The 11,697-nt window shown below is 47.3% G+C and overlaps 2 protein-coding genes across 2 annotated transcripts; one reads left to right on the forward strand and one right to left on the reverse strand.

The window, feature by feature from the left end:
- Positions 1 to 2,682: 2,682 nt before the first annotated feature.
- LOC136475306 (protein CDI-like) lies at positions 2,683 to 3,724 on the reverse strand. Its single transcript, XM_066472848.1, has one exon. The coding sequence runs from the start codon at positions 3,718 to 3,720 to the stop codon at positions 2,917 to 2,919; it is 804 nt and encodes a 267-aa protein (XP_066328945.1). The 5' UTR covers positions 3,721 to 3,724; the 3' UTR covers positions 2,683 to 2,916.
- A 318-nt stretch (positions 3,725 to 4,042) lies between these two features.
- On the forward strand, positions 4,043 to 5,566 carry LOC136475305 (phenolic glucoside malonyltransferase 1-like). Its single transcript, XM_066472847.1, has one exon. The coding sequence runs from the start codon at positions 4,049 to 4,051 to the stop codon at positions 5,459 to 5,461; it is 1,413 nt and encodes a 470-aa protein (XP_066328944.1). The 5' UTR covers positions 4,043 to 4,048; the 3' UTR covers positions 5,462 to 5,566.
- Positions 5,567 to 11,697: the final 6,131 nt, after the last annotated feature.

Here is an 11,697-nt window from a genome sequence, read left to right on the forward strand (position 1 = left end):
GGGAGTTCCGACCCAAATGCCGGGACTTTCGACATTGACTGACAGATTTGAACTTAGCATTTGTAGTAAATTTTTAGATACGCCTATTCACCCCCCTCTAGGCATTGTTAGATCCTTTCAGGTTGTTAACTCCGGATCAATCCTTTTGCACGAAGCGAGGACGAAAAGCGCAAGATAGTTAATTAGCAGGTGTGGTTCATTCAACATGTAGAGTGAGCCTTAGCCATCTTCCCGGGTCGGGGCGTTACAAATGATAATCAGAGCCAACTCTCGTGGTTTCACGGTTACATATGGTCTGGAAGCCTGGATAGGTTGTGCATGGCTCCTGTGAGGGCATGATGGGCGGGGAACTGGAAATACGAACATGGCCAAGAGAGTCAGTCCTAGATATTTGTCCTACTAGGTAGCTTGGTTCAGCGTTCGACGAGGACATCGAATCCTTTGAGGGTGGGTGGATGTGAGACCCAGCCCATTGGGCCAGACCGAATTCGCGACACAGTAGCTTCGAGGGTACTGTAGCATCGCAGAAAGCACTGTAGCGGCAAAGTTTAGTACCTGGAAGTTGGAGAAGAGCTGAGCCAGCTTAAAAGCCTGGACCTAGGAGGCTGTTAACTCCGGATCAATCCTCTTGCGCGAAGCGAGGATGAAAAGCGCAAGAGAGTTTATTAACAGATGTGGTTCATTTAATATGTACAGTGGGTCTTAGTCGTCTTTCCGGGTCGGGGCGTTACAATTCCTCTTTGGGTTACCTTGTGGCCTGCGCAAGCAAGTTTTTCCTTGCTGAAGGAAGAGAGGAAAATCGGCTCTCCACTACCTGCGATGCAAGGCTTGCCTGTGAAAGCAAGGCCTGGTAAGATTGGCTTTGGAACCAAACATAACCTATGTCTCTGCAAGTAGCATGCAGAACATTTCACTTCTGAGCATAGAGTAGTATTTCTTATATACAATGATTCAAGGAGAATATGATCTGTGCACGATTATTTGCTTTCTTTGTAGAACTTTTTCTATGTTATTGGTTGATTATTTGTCCCTTTATCTCCTCAAGTCATGTCATGGCAATATGGATAATGTTGAGCTAAAGCTACAGAGAATTAGCTCGCACTTCTTATTGTTGCAATGACTTTGCCGAGACTTGTTCGCATAATTTGTTCATTATAAGAGCAATAACACTTCTTTTGTGCTTATCAACCACAGTGACAAACAATATCATAATTACGATTTCAGTTTATTTGACATAGCAATCTTAGTCATACATATGATAGAAACATTAATCAACTCATATTAAATTGTAATATTCCAAGGAGCCTCTTGCTATCATTTAAGAATAAAACATATGTTATTTATTTATTTATTTATTTATTTATTTATTTATGTAAATGTGTACATATACTCTATATTCCTTTTAATGTTCCTCCTAAATTATCGCAACAAAATGGAAATTTATTCTAGCTAACTAGGAATAAAAGTTCCTCTTGAGTTGACCAATCAAATTACCACACTACTACAGACTGACCTTCACTGATGGCCCATCACTTTTGGAAGTATGTTGAGCTCGATCTGTATGTTTTATGAGTTTCAGATGTATGTTTCAAATGTCGAGCTCTGTATGTTTCAAATGTTTCAGAAGTATGTTGCAAGTGTTTTATATGGATGTTGCAAAAGTACGTAGATCGTGATGTTGAATATGTTGCAATGGTTGTACACATATGTTGCAAGCTTCTGTTCCCAATGTTTCATCTGTTTTTCTAGACATATGTTGCAAGTTGTTTATTTGGTGTTTCATATGTTTCACACATATGTCGCAAGTGTTTTATCTGGGTTTCAACTGTTTTTACAAGTGTTTCAGATGCATGTTTCAAGTGTTTCATTCAGACGTATGCTGCAAGTGTTACATTTGGATCTTTCAAAGGTAGATCGGATGTTGCATTTCTCTTCTCATCTTCTGCCGCCTCGCCTTGGTGTCTCTTCTCCTCCTCCCGGCGCCGGCTGGGCATCCGCCGCCCCCTCCCGCTCCTCTCGATGCTGGTGACGTTCGGGGGCGAGGGGGACGGCGTAGGCCCCATGTGGGCGTGGGAAACAGATTGCAGGCGCAGACGTCCGGATGCTCCATCCATTTTACGTCCCGACGCTAGCAAACCCGAACCTAGAACAAGCGGTGATAAGCGCCTTTGGGTTTCAGTAAAGTTCACTGATCCGATGTTTGGTCTAAACTCTAAAAAAAGGTAGTAGCTGCATGAATGCTCTACTTTCTGCATCAGAGGTCCATGCCGCATGCGCAGCTGACAGCTCCCCCCACACACCCACCCACACACACACCCCCCACCACCCCAACACACACACAACAGTTAGGAACCGTTGCATACAGTTGCTCACGTTCCTAGTCTCCAGGGACCAGGGAGCATGGAGATCCTATAGAGTAGGGTATATGGTTGTATATTATATTTTATACAACTGAGATCAATGAAATGAACTTGCGTTGGCTGATCTCATTCTTCAAAAAAAAATTGCGTTGGCTCTCGTCTCTTTCTCAGTTGTCACCTCTCTTCAAGATGGCCAGGTTGTGGCTGGGCATGCAACGAACGCGTCTTTATTCTAACATCGACAGCTCACCAACATGCCCCCGTTCGCTGATCTGAAACTGGTTGAAAAATACTGTTCTGACTGAATTATTACGAAAAAAATACTATTATGACCGAAAAAACAAGTCAAACAAATCGAATATGGGGTACGCCGAACAGGCCGTTACATGGACATGTGGTACCGGTACTACTTCTACCATGCACGCAACACATATATATCCATCCACATACACGAAAACAGCACACAACGAAGCGGGAGCTGAGGATACGATACGAGTAAATCCATACGCCACCCTGTCTAGCGCGGGCAGCAGGGAGATGGTACGTCGTCTCAATCTCATGCATCCACCTCCACCGACACCACGGCGGGTGCCATGTATCCATCCACGTCCTTGTCGGCCTCTTCGGCCTCGTAGGCGGCGCGCTCCTGGACCCAGAGGTCCGCGAACTCGCAGTCCCTGTACCTCTCGAACCACGGTCCCCCGGACGTGTAGTGTATCGCGCACGGCGCCGTCCCGGCCTCTTCGGCGGGGTCGACGCGGTTGTGGCCCACGAGGAAGTTCCACACGAACGGCACCTCGCCGACCTCGTCGTCGTCGAGCCACATGAAGCGGTGCAGGTACGCGCCGCTGCGCGTGCTGACGGCCTCCGGCGTGAGCGCGGCGCGGTTCTTGGGGTGGCCGCAGTCGAAGAGCACCATGGAGGACCAGTTCTTGCGCGGGTACGACGTCTGCACGGCGCCGTCCATCTTGGTGGCCTCCGTGGGCGTGTAGTCGTGGTGCACGCACAGCACCGCGTGCCGCGGGTCGGCGTCGGCGGCGAGCCGCGCCAGCGCCGCCACGTCGGACACGAAGAGGAAGTCGCAGTCCACGAAGAGCGCCCACCCGCGGTACCCCGCCAGGTACGGCGTCAGGAAGCGGGTGAAGGAGAACTCGGTGCTCTCCGTCGGCCCGCGCTCCCGCCAGTAGAGCCCCGCCTCGCGGAGCTCCTGCTGCACGATCGGGGTGATCTCCAGCGGGATGGACGAGCGGCGCAGCAGGGAGCGCCGGCACACGCGGTACGCCATGTCCTCGCGAGGGTCGTACCCCACGAACACACGGAACGGCTCCGCGCCGGCGCCCGCGAGGTTCGTCGACGACATTTTCACCGTCGGCGGCTAGGCGGCGCCTGCGTACGTATGGGAGATAAGCCAAAGCGCTTTGCTACTGCTCAATGGTAGCCTATGAATAGAATAGCCAGTGCGACTTATCAGCTGCACTTGGTGCTGCGTTTTAATAGGCCGTGTCCGCTTGCCCCATGGCCCATGGATTGGGTGTATGTGTGCCCCATGGCGATTGGCGAGTTATCAGCTGCATCTGAGTGCTCACATGTGATTTCAGAGTAATCGGCCACTGGGACAGAGAGGCACAGACAACAGAGCCAGAGCAAAACACCATTGCAGAGCCAAGAGTCTGTCAGCCACGACACCGATGGCGCCTACACCACTTCTTCACCCCGTGACTGTCCTGGACCAGTTTCACGTCACGCCGTCGCCGGCACCGGCGGCAGGGCAGCCACGGGCGCTGCCGCTCACCTTCTTCGACCTCGTCTTCTGGGCCATCCCGCCCGTGCAGCGTCTCTTCTTCTACGACAACGCCGACCTCCTCGACGTCTCGGACTTCACGCTCGGCGAGCTGCCACGGTTTAGGAGGTCCCTCGCCGCCGCGCTGCACCACTTCTATCCGTTGGCGGGGAAGTTGACGTGCGAGTTGGCCGACGAGGGCGTGGCGCCGCCGGAGGTCGTGTTCTCCGACGGCGACTCCGTCCCGCTAACCGTGGCCGTCGGCAGCGACGACTTCCGAGACCTCGCCGGCGACAACGCCCGCGACACCACGAGGATACGTCCGCTGCTCCCCGCGCTGCCAAAACACGGCGGGTCTCGGTCCCAACAGGGCGTCCTCGCCGTCCAGATTACGGTGTTCCCACGCGTCGGCATTTGCATCGGCACGACGGTGCACCACGCCGTGGCCGACGGCTCCAGCTACGCGCACTTCCTCAGCACGTGGACCGCCGCCCACCGCCGCGGCCCCGAGCGCAACGGGGCGGTGGCGATGGACGTGCCCCCGCTGTTCGACCGCGGCGTCGTGCGGGACGACGCCGGCCTCCGGGAGGCGTTCCTGCGCGACCACCGAGCGCTCGGTACAGCCGGCGGCCACGAGCGCCTCGACGACTGGGACCTCAGTCGCCGCCCTGGCGTCGTGCTCGCCACGTTCCGGTTCACCGAGAAGCAACTCCGCGCGCTCGGGAGGCGCGTCGAGTCGGAGACCTCGGCGCGGTGCTCACCGTACGCGCTGGCGTGCGGCGCCGCGTGGGCCGGCATCGTGCACGCGCGCGGCGGCGGCAGGGGCTTGGAAGGAGCTCCGGCACCCGACGCGCACTTCGGGTTCGTGACGGGGTGCAAGCCCCGCGCGAGCCCGCCTGTACCTGCGAACTACTTCGGCAACTGCCTCGGTCTGTGCCGCGTCCAAGCAAAGCGGGGCGAACTCACCGCGGCGGTCGCCTCGGCTGCCATATGGCGCGCGATCGAGGGGCTGGCCGAGGTAGGGAGCGTGTTCCGGGGATCTCGGGGGTGGGTGCGCTGGGTGCAGGAGTACGCTTCGGCGCGGGCGGTGACCGTGGCCGGGTCGCCGAAGCTGGGCGTCTACGCGGCCGCGGATTTCGGCGGGGCGTGGGGCAGGCCGACGAAGGTGGAGATCGCATCGGTGGAACGCACGGGCGCGCTGGCGCTGGCGGAGAGCGGCCGCGACGGAGACGGCGGCATCGAGGTTGGGCTGGCGCTCCCGCGCGCCGAGATGGAGACGTTCCGTACGTTTTACCTCGACCTGTTGGCCAGCCTCGGTTGAACATCTGCAAACGACGTGCACTGTGTCATTTCTGGTTGTGACTTGTATACCCTGCTATTTTCATTTCCTTTTTTTGTTGAAAAAAATGAACAAATTGCTCCCCTAGTTCCCGTCCGAGCACAGTTCGGAACGGTTTCAGAGTCCACAGCTCGGCTGATTTCGTCCCGTTTAGTTGCACTTCTTGAGTAGGTTCAGGTGCAGCGCTACCAAACGAGGCACCAGGCCCAGGCCTGATAACAACTTGGCATACCGAGCTCCTAAAATCGTGCTAAGAAAGGCCTATGACTAGAGGAGGAAAAAAAAACTCCCACCGGCTCTTTTGGTCCTGTTCGCTTGGCTGATAAGTCATTGTTGAAATGACTGTTGGCTGATTTATTGTGAGAGAAAAATATTGTTCGTTGGCTGAAAAAGTACGGCTTATAAGCCAAACGAACAGGGCGGACCAAACGGATCTTTCGCAAACAGAAACGTTGTAATCCGAGCGTCGGACCCTCTCCAAAATATCGGACGCACTCCAGCACAGACAACCACTCAATCCTCAGTTAATTTTTTTATCCACTCATTTCTCAGCCTCCACAACACCGCCACCTACCCTGTCTCTTCTTCAAACTCCTCTTATCCTCACCAGGCGAACGACACAATGAGCTCAACCATCCCCATTCTCCTCTCACATTGACCAGGTACAAGTCGCTATTGTTCTTGTCGCCTGATGGGATTGCTTTCGCTGCGGGCGGTGGCGGCAACTATCTGAATGTGGTTTCGCCCGGCCACAACAACTGCGCCGCCCTCCGTGGGGGCAGCCGGACGAGTCGGAGGCGTTCTCGAACATTATGTTGGGCTACATCAACTGCATGCTCATGCCCGAGGACATCGACGATAAGTTTGAGCACTACCTGGAGCACCCCGCGTTGTTCGCTGCGCTGCTGATGACCTCCTCCTCCTCCTCCTCTCTCTCTCATATGTTGCAAGAGTATGTTTCAAGTGTTTAAGATGTTTCAGATGTATGTTGGAAGTGTTGTATATCGATGCTGCAAAAGTAGATCGGGATGTTGCACATGTTGTAATGGCTATACACATATGCTTCAAGTGTATGTTCCAAATATTTCATCTATTCTAGACTATGTTGCAAATGTTTTATCCGATGTTAGAAAAGTAGATCTAGATGTTGCATATACATGCATGTTACAAGCATATATTTCAAGTGTTTTCAGGTGTTTCATATATATGTTTGCAAGTGTTTCATCTGGATGTTGTATATGTTTGTAATGGTTTTCAAATATTTTCAGGCGTTTTCGCAAGTGTTTCATACGCTTGTTTCAAGTGTTTTATATGTCTTCTTTTGTATGTTGCAACTATTGCATCTGGACATTTTAAAAGTATATCGGGTAATGCACATGAGATTCGCGTGGGAAGTGACTAGCGGCGCAGGTGACGTTCGGGGCGGCAGGGGCCCACAGCTAGTGCAGTCGCTCGCAAGCCCAAAGCGCCAGGCGCTCGCTAGCTCCGTGTGCGGGCACCGTGTGGACGCTAGCGCAAGTCCATTTCGCAAATAGCTTCATCAATGAAACTCCTTAAATAATGCTCTCACATAAGAAGATGATGTTGTGAAGCTAAAATTGGTAGTTTGCATAACTGTTTTATGAAACGGTTCACCAAAATAAATTTAGTTCTACCGGTAAAGCTGCTCATAAAGCTAAAACTAAAAAAACGGATTCGCCGGTGAAGTTAAGTTGTGGCAAACCAGACCTAAGTTAAAAATGGCTTGTTTTTTTTCCCACAATATGGAACGAGCAATAAAATGGATTCCATGACAACGCCCAAACGGGTCACGTCCTTGCCCATGTACGGGAATAGGATTCTGACGGGCTTGTGTCCAGGAGCTAAATTAAAAATGGCTTAACTCATGATAAACGGAAATTGTTTTGTTTTCTATAATACGGAACGAGCAATGAATAGGATTCGTCGACAGCACCCCAACGGGTCACGTCGTTGGCTCCTTGCCCATGTTTGGGGATAGGAATAGGATTCTGAGCCCTTGTTTAGGCCCTGATTCTAAAAATTTTCATCCTAAAGTGTCGCATCGAATCTTGCGGCATATGCATGGAGTACTAAATGTAGACGAAAAAAAACTAATTACACAGTTAGGTAAGAAATCGCGAGACGAAACTTTTGAACCTAATTAGTCCATAATTAGATACTAATTACCAAATACAAACGAAAGTGCTACAGTAGCCAAACAGTAGCCAAACCCAAAAAAAATTTGGGAACTAAACGCGCCCTTAGTCCGCGAAAAGTTTTCCCAAAAAGTGATACAGCCCATCACATCGAATCTTGCGATACGTGCATGTAGCATTAAATGTAGACGAAAAAAAAACTAACTGCACAGTTTGGTTGGAAATTGCGAGACGAACGTTTTGAGCCTAATTAGTTCATGATTGAATACTAATTGCTAAATAAAAACGAAAGTGCTATAATAGTCAAATTTCAACTTTGCACCGACTAAACACGGGCTGACGTGCTTGCGTCCAGCAGCAGAGCACAAAAATGATATCATCGCTGATGATCTGTTTGAATGCGTCATGCGTGCGCATTTGCAGATGGCAAGTTACTGTCACTCTGTCAGCAATCAGCACGTGAGAAACGTAGCTGGTAGCGAGCTGAGGCTTGACCTATTGTGTGATACTAGCAGAAAGCGCGCGCCTTCGCGCGCGTGGGCGAGAGAGCGTGGCAGATATAGAAAGCATATGTTATGTTGATATCTTTAGATTTGACTTAAATGAATATGTTTATCAAGGAATAGTCATCAGAGAGACTAATGCTATAGTTCATTAGACGACAAAAGCATCAATATTAAAGATAAGTCAACGTAACGGAGTACCCTAAAGATAGATTGCTATCATGATCATGATAAGGCAGCAATGAGTAGCTAGTAAAATGAGCATCGATTTTTGTATCTCTTCGCCGATGAATCAGCAGCAGCTTGCAAGTGATCAGTTAGCAATTTGCAAAATCAGGTGTTTCCCATGATTGAGAACGCAAAGGTGGAATTTGAAGCCTCATTCTTTGTCAAAGCATTCAGCATCACACGTTGGGCCATCTGTAAAGAGAGAAACGGCTACATCTTTAGACAAAATCAGCCTGATACAGCTATGTACAAAGGTGGAATTTGAAGCTTCACACCCAAGGTTGTTTTTCGCTACATAAGCAACTCATGTAAAACATTTCTGTTACCAAACAACTATGTACAAATGAAACATTAAAAAATAGGTTGCTAATTATATGGTGTTCTCTACTCAGACCAACTGGCGCAGGCAAAAGTATTTTTAAATGATTGAAGTAACCATATAATTGTCTGAACTTTGAAAGGTTGCTATGGCTTAGAACATAACACACACTGCACCTATAACCAAGCTTTATTTCCCTTGAATACCAACTAAGAAAATACCTAACAGAGACATGCATATGCACTGTCTAATTTGACTTACACTGAATATTTGTAGTGTTCAATTAGACTTCCTTAACAACAGAGTATGCAAAGAATTATTGCTTTTTTTTTTGTGCCCACCTGCTTGATGACAAGCATAGTAAGCTCTGTAGCCATCGCTCCGAACAATGAGTCTGCCATTGGTCCACAATTATCAGCATTCTGGATCAAGTCTGATATAAAATGGAGCATGCGGCACTTTCTGCAGAGCAAATCCGAATTAGGCCGTTGGACCATCCATCACAAAAAAAAACTATCAATTCTAAATAAATCTGAGGGCAGCACAATAAATACCAAATCTATAAAATTGACAGGAATTTGTGTGTAACGTATAGATGAACCAAACTCGAAACGAAGCATAAGATATTTAAAGAGTTGTTCTAACCATTAGACACATGCAGTTTTGAAGGTCATGAAACTCTCTTCCTTTGTACGTGCACATGAAAAAACATGCAGTAAATATGATTATACATATGCATGTGCAGAGGAATTTTTATGAAATAACAGAGTGAATTATGGCTTTATTATAAATGGAGAACCTGCATGAATAAAATATATTAAAGGGAACTGCATATCTCCCGATACTCAAGACTCAAATTTAGACAGTTCGGATCGATTTGCAGTCATGTTTGCCTCTACGCTTCGTGGCTTCTTTTTTTAAGCACAAAAGGGGTCAGCACATACAACCTCAATAATATCATAGCTCACACCTTTGAAGAAATTGTCACCTGAAAATGATTGAGTTTCAGTAATCTGTGATATAGTTACACATGCCTATATATGGTGCAACAGGAAACGGTATTACCATATATAGCAAAACAATGTGTTTTTGCTTTCACCTTATTTACTTCACAAGGTTGAAAGGCAGCCAATCTGGAGAGAAGTGGTGCGGTAGCAGCCACGTGGCCATTTCAGTGGTCAGTAAATCTATACCTAAATATGGATAACAGAATGTTTAATAATGAATTCAAGGTACACATAGCTTATCCCCTAGGAGAGTGAGAGACTATGCAGGATAACGTGTATGGATGGTCGAGACCCTTGGTAATGGTTTTGTGAGTAAATAAATAACACAACGGCATTCATATGTACAGTGATAGAAATTGAGTAAATCGCAGAAACGAAATTTGTAACTTGTCCACTAATATGACCATTTATAAGATGTTGACATATATGAATTTCTAAGAATCCATGGTATGCGCCAAAAAACATCAAACTGGGACAATATGTTCCTGACGGTTCACAGTATTTGTAGAAATTTATCCATATATGTTTTAGGATTTGCTTTATCTGTGAATTAACCAAGAACATGAATTTGTAAGAACCCATGGTAGGTGCAAAGAGGGATTCTTAGCTACAACCTGCTTGGAAATTGCATACAATAGTTAAGATCCTGCATTATTACCTCTAAAGAATATGATAAAATATTAAAATGCAGTTCCCAGAGGTAAAATTCAGAAGGCAGCTAAGATAGCTACAATGCAAATTAGGAACTGGCAAGATTAATTCATAGGAACTGCGACCGAACTACCTTTCCTTCCATGCTTGCCTCGTTATACATCTGCTGCTTGTCGTTCACATTGGACGTTCTGCTGTATGTGGCTGTCCTTGCCATCTACAAATTGTAGATTGATCAGATAACACATTACCTCAATCAAGAATCTAAAAAAACAATGTCCATCATCAAATTAGTTGCTGCTAGGTGGAGAGTATCATACCGTAGCTTGCTTGTACTTCAGGAATTGATTGGTAGAGGTAAAAAATAGAACAAAAGATTCAAGGTTACCATGGCTTGAGCTGTGATGGTTATTTTTTTCTAATGCATGAGTGCCATGTAAAAAAAATATCATTTTCCCTATGGGAATGAGGTAAAAAATTTAAGCAACAAAGTGAAACTCGGTGGCCTGCCATCCAGTCTGAGTTCCATACGATCTTCTGGGGAACAGGAGAGGCTAAACCATTAGCTCCAAGCAAGCGATTTTTACATAACTTTTAGGGACAGAACTACAGTAAAACAAAATAACACTATGTTGCTTTCAATTCTGAACCCTTTCAAACACCAAGCAAAATAAAAATCAGAAGGAAAAGGAGGACAGAACTATAGCTAAGTATCATGGAGCTCTAAATTGCAACTACCCTTGAGGCTGATTTTTTTTGCAATATAAATACTTGGAATAGGTAGCAAAGCACACCTAGACTGAAGACAACAAATTGTAAAAAATAAGCATCAATTGAGATGTAACTGGTCATGAGAAGCTGTTACATTTAGTATAATTAGCCGATCATACCTAGTACCTTATAAGAGAACAAACATCAGAAGCTCTTACATTTAGTATATAAACAAAAAGATTTTATGACCTAACAAAAGATCAGCAGAGTGGGAAGTAGTGGAGAGGCTACCACTCACCATCTGTCGCAATGAAAAAGATAAGAATTTTTCTTAATGAAGACAGGATTTTGAGAGGCCTCAGAAACATATCAATCATCATTTGTTCATCAACTTGGAGCTTCAAGGCATGGTCACAATTGGGTTACTCTCATAAATCGCACAGTATAAGTAGCAGAGCATGCTTACTACCTCACAAGCGAACGAACATCAGTTCATATCCTTGACCAATGGGTCTGGAATTTTCATCACAGGCCGAAGAAGGGAAAAGTTTAGGAATCCAAGCCAATGTAGGGACAAATCAGAGAGACAGAATCAAAATGACAAAACGAGAGGAAACGGGAGCACCTGAGACTGCTCCTTCCC

The sequence above is a fragment of the Miscanthus floridulus genome, chromosome 8, assembly GCF_019320115.1.
Source record: "Miscanthus floridulus cultivar M001 chromosome 8, ASM1932011v1, whole genome shotgun sequence".
Taxonomy (NCBI): domain Eukaryota; kingdom Viridiplantae; phylum Streptophyta; class Magnoliopsida; order Poales; family Poaceae; genus Miscanthus; species Miscanthus floridulus.

Coding starts and splice junctions, on each gene's coding strand:
- LOC136475306 (XM_066472848.1), bottom strand. CDS start 3,720: ATGTCGTCGACGAACCTCGCGGGCGCCGGCGCGGAGCCGTTCCGTGTG.
- LOC136475305 (XM_066472847.1), top strand. CDS start 4,049: ATGGCGCCTACACCACTTCTTCACCCCGTGACTGTCCTGGACCAGTTT.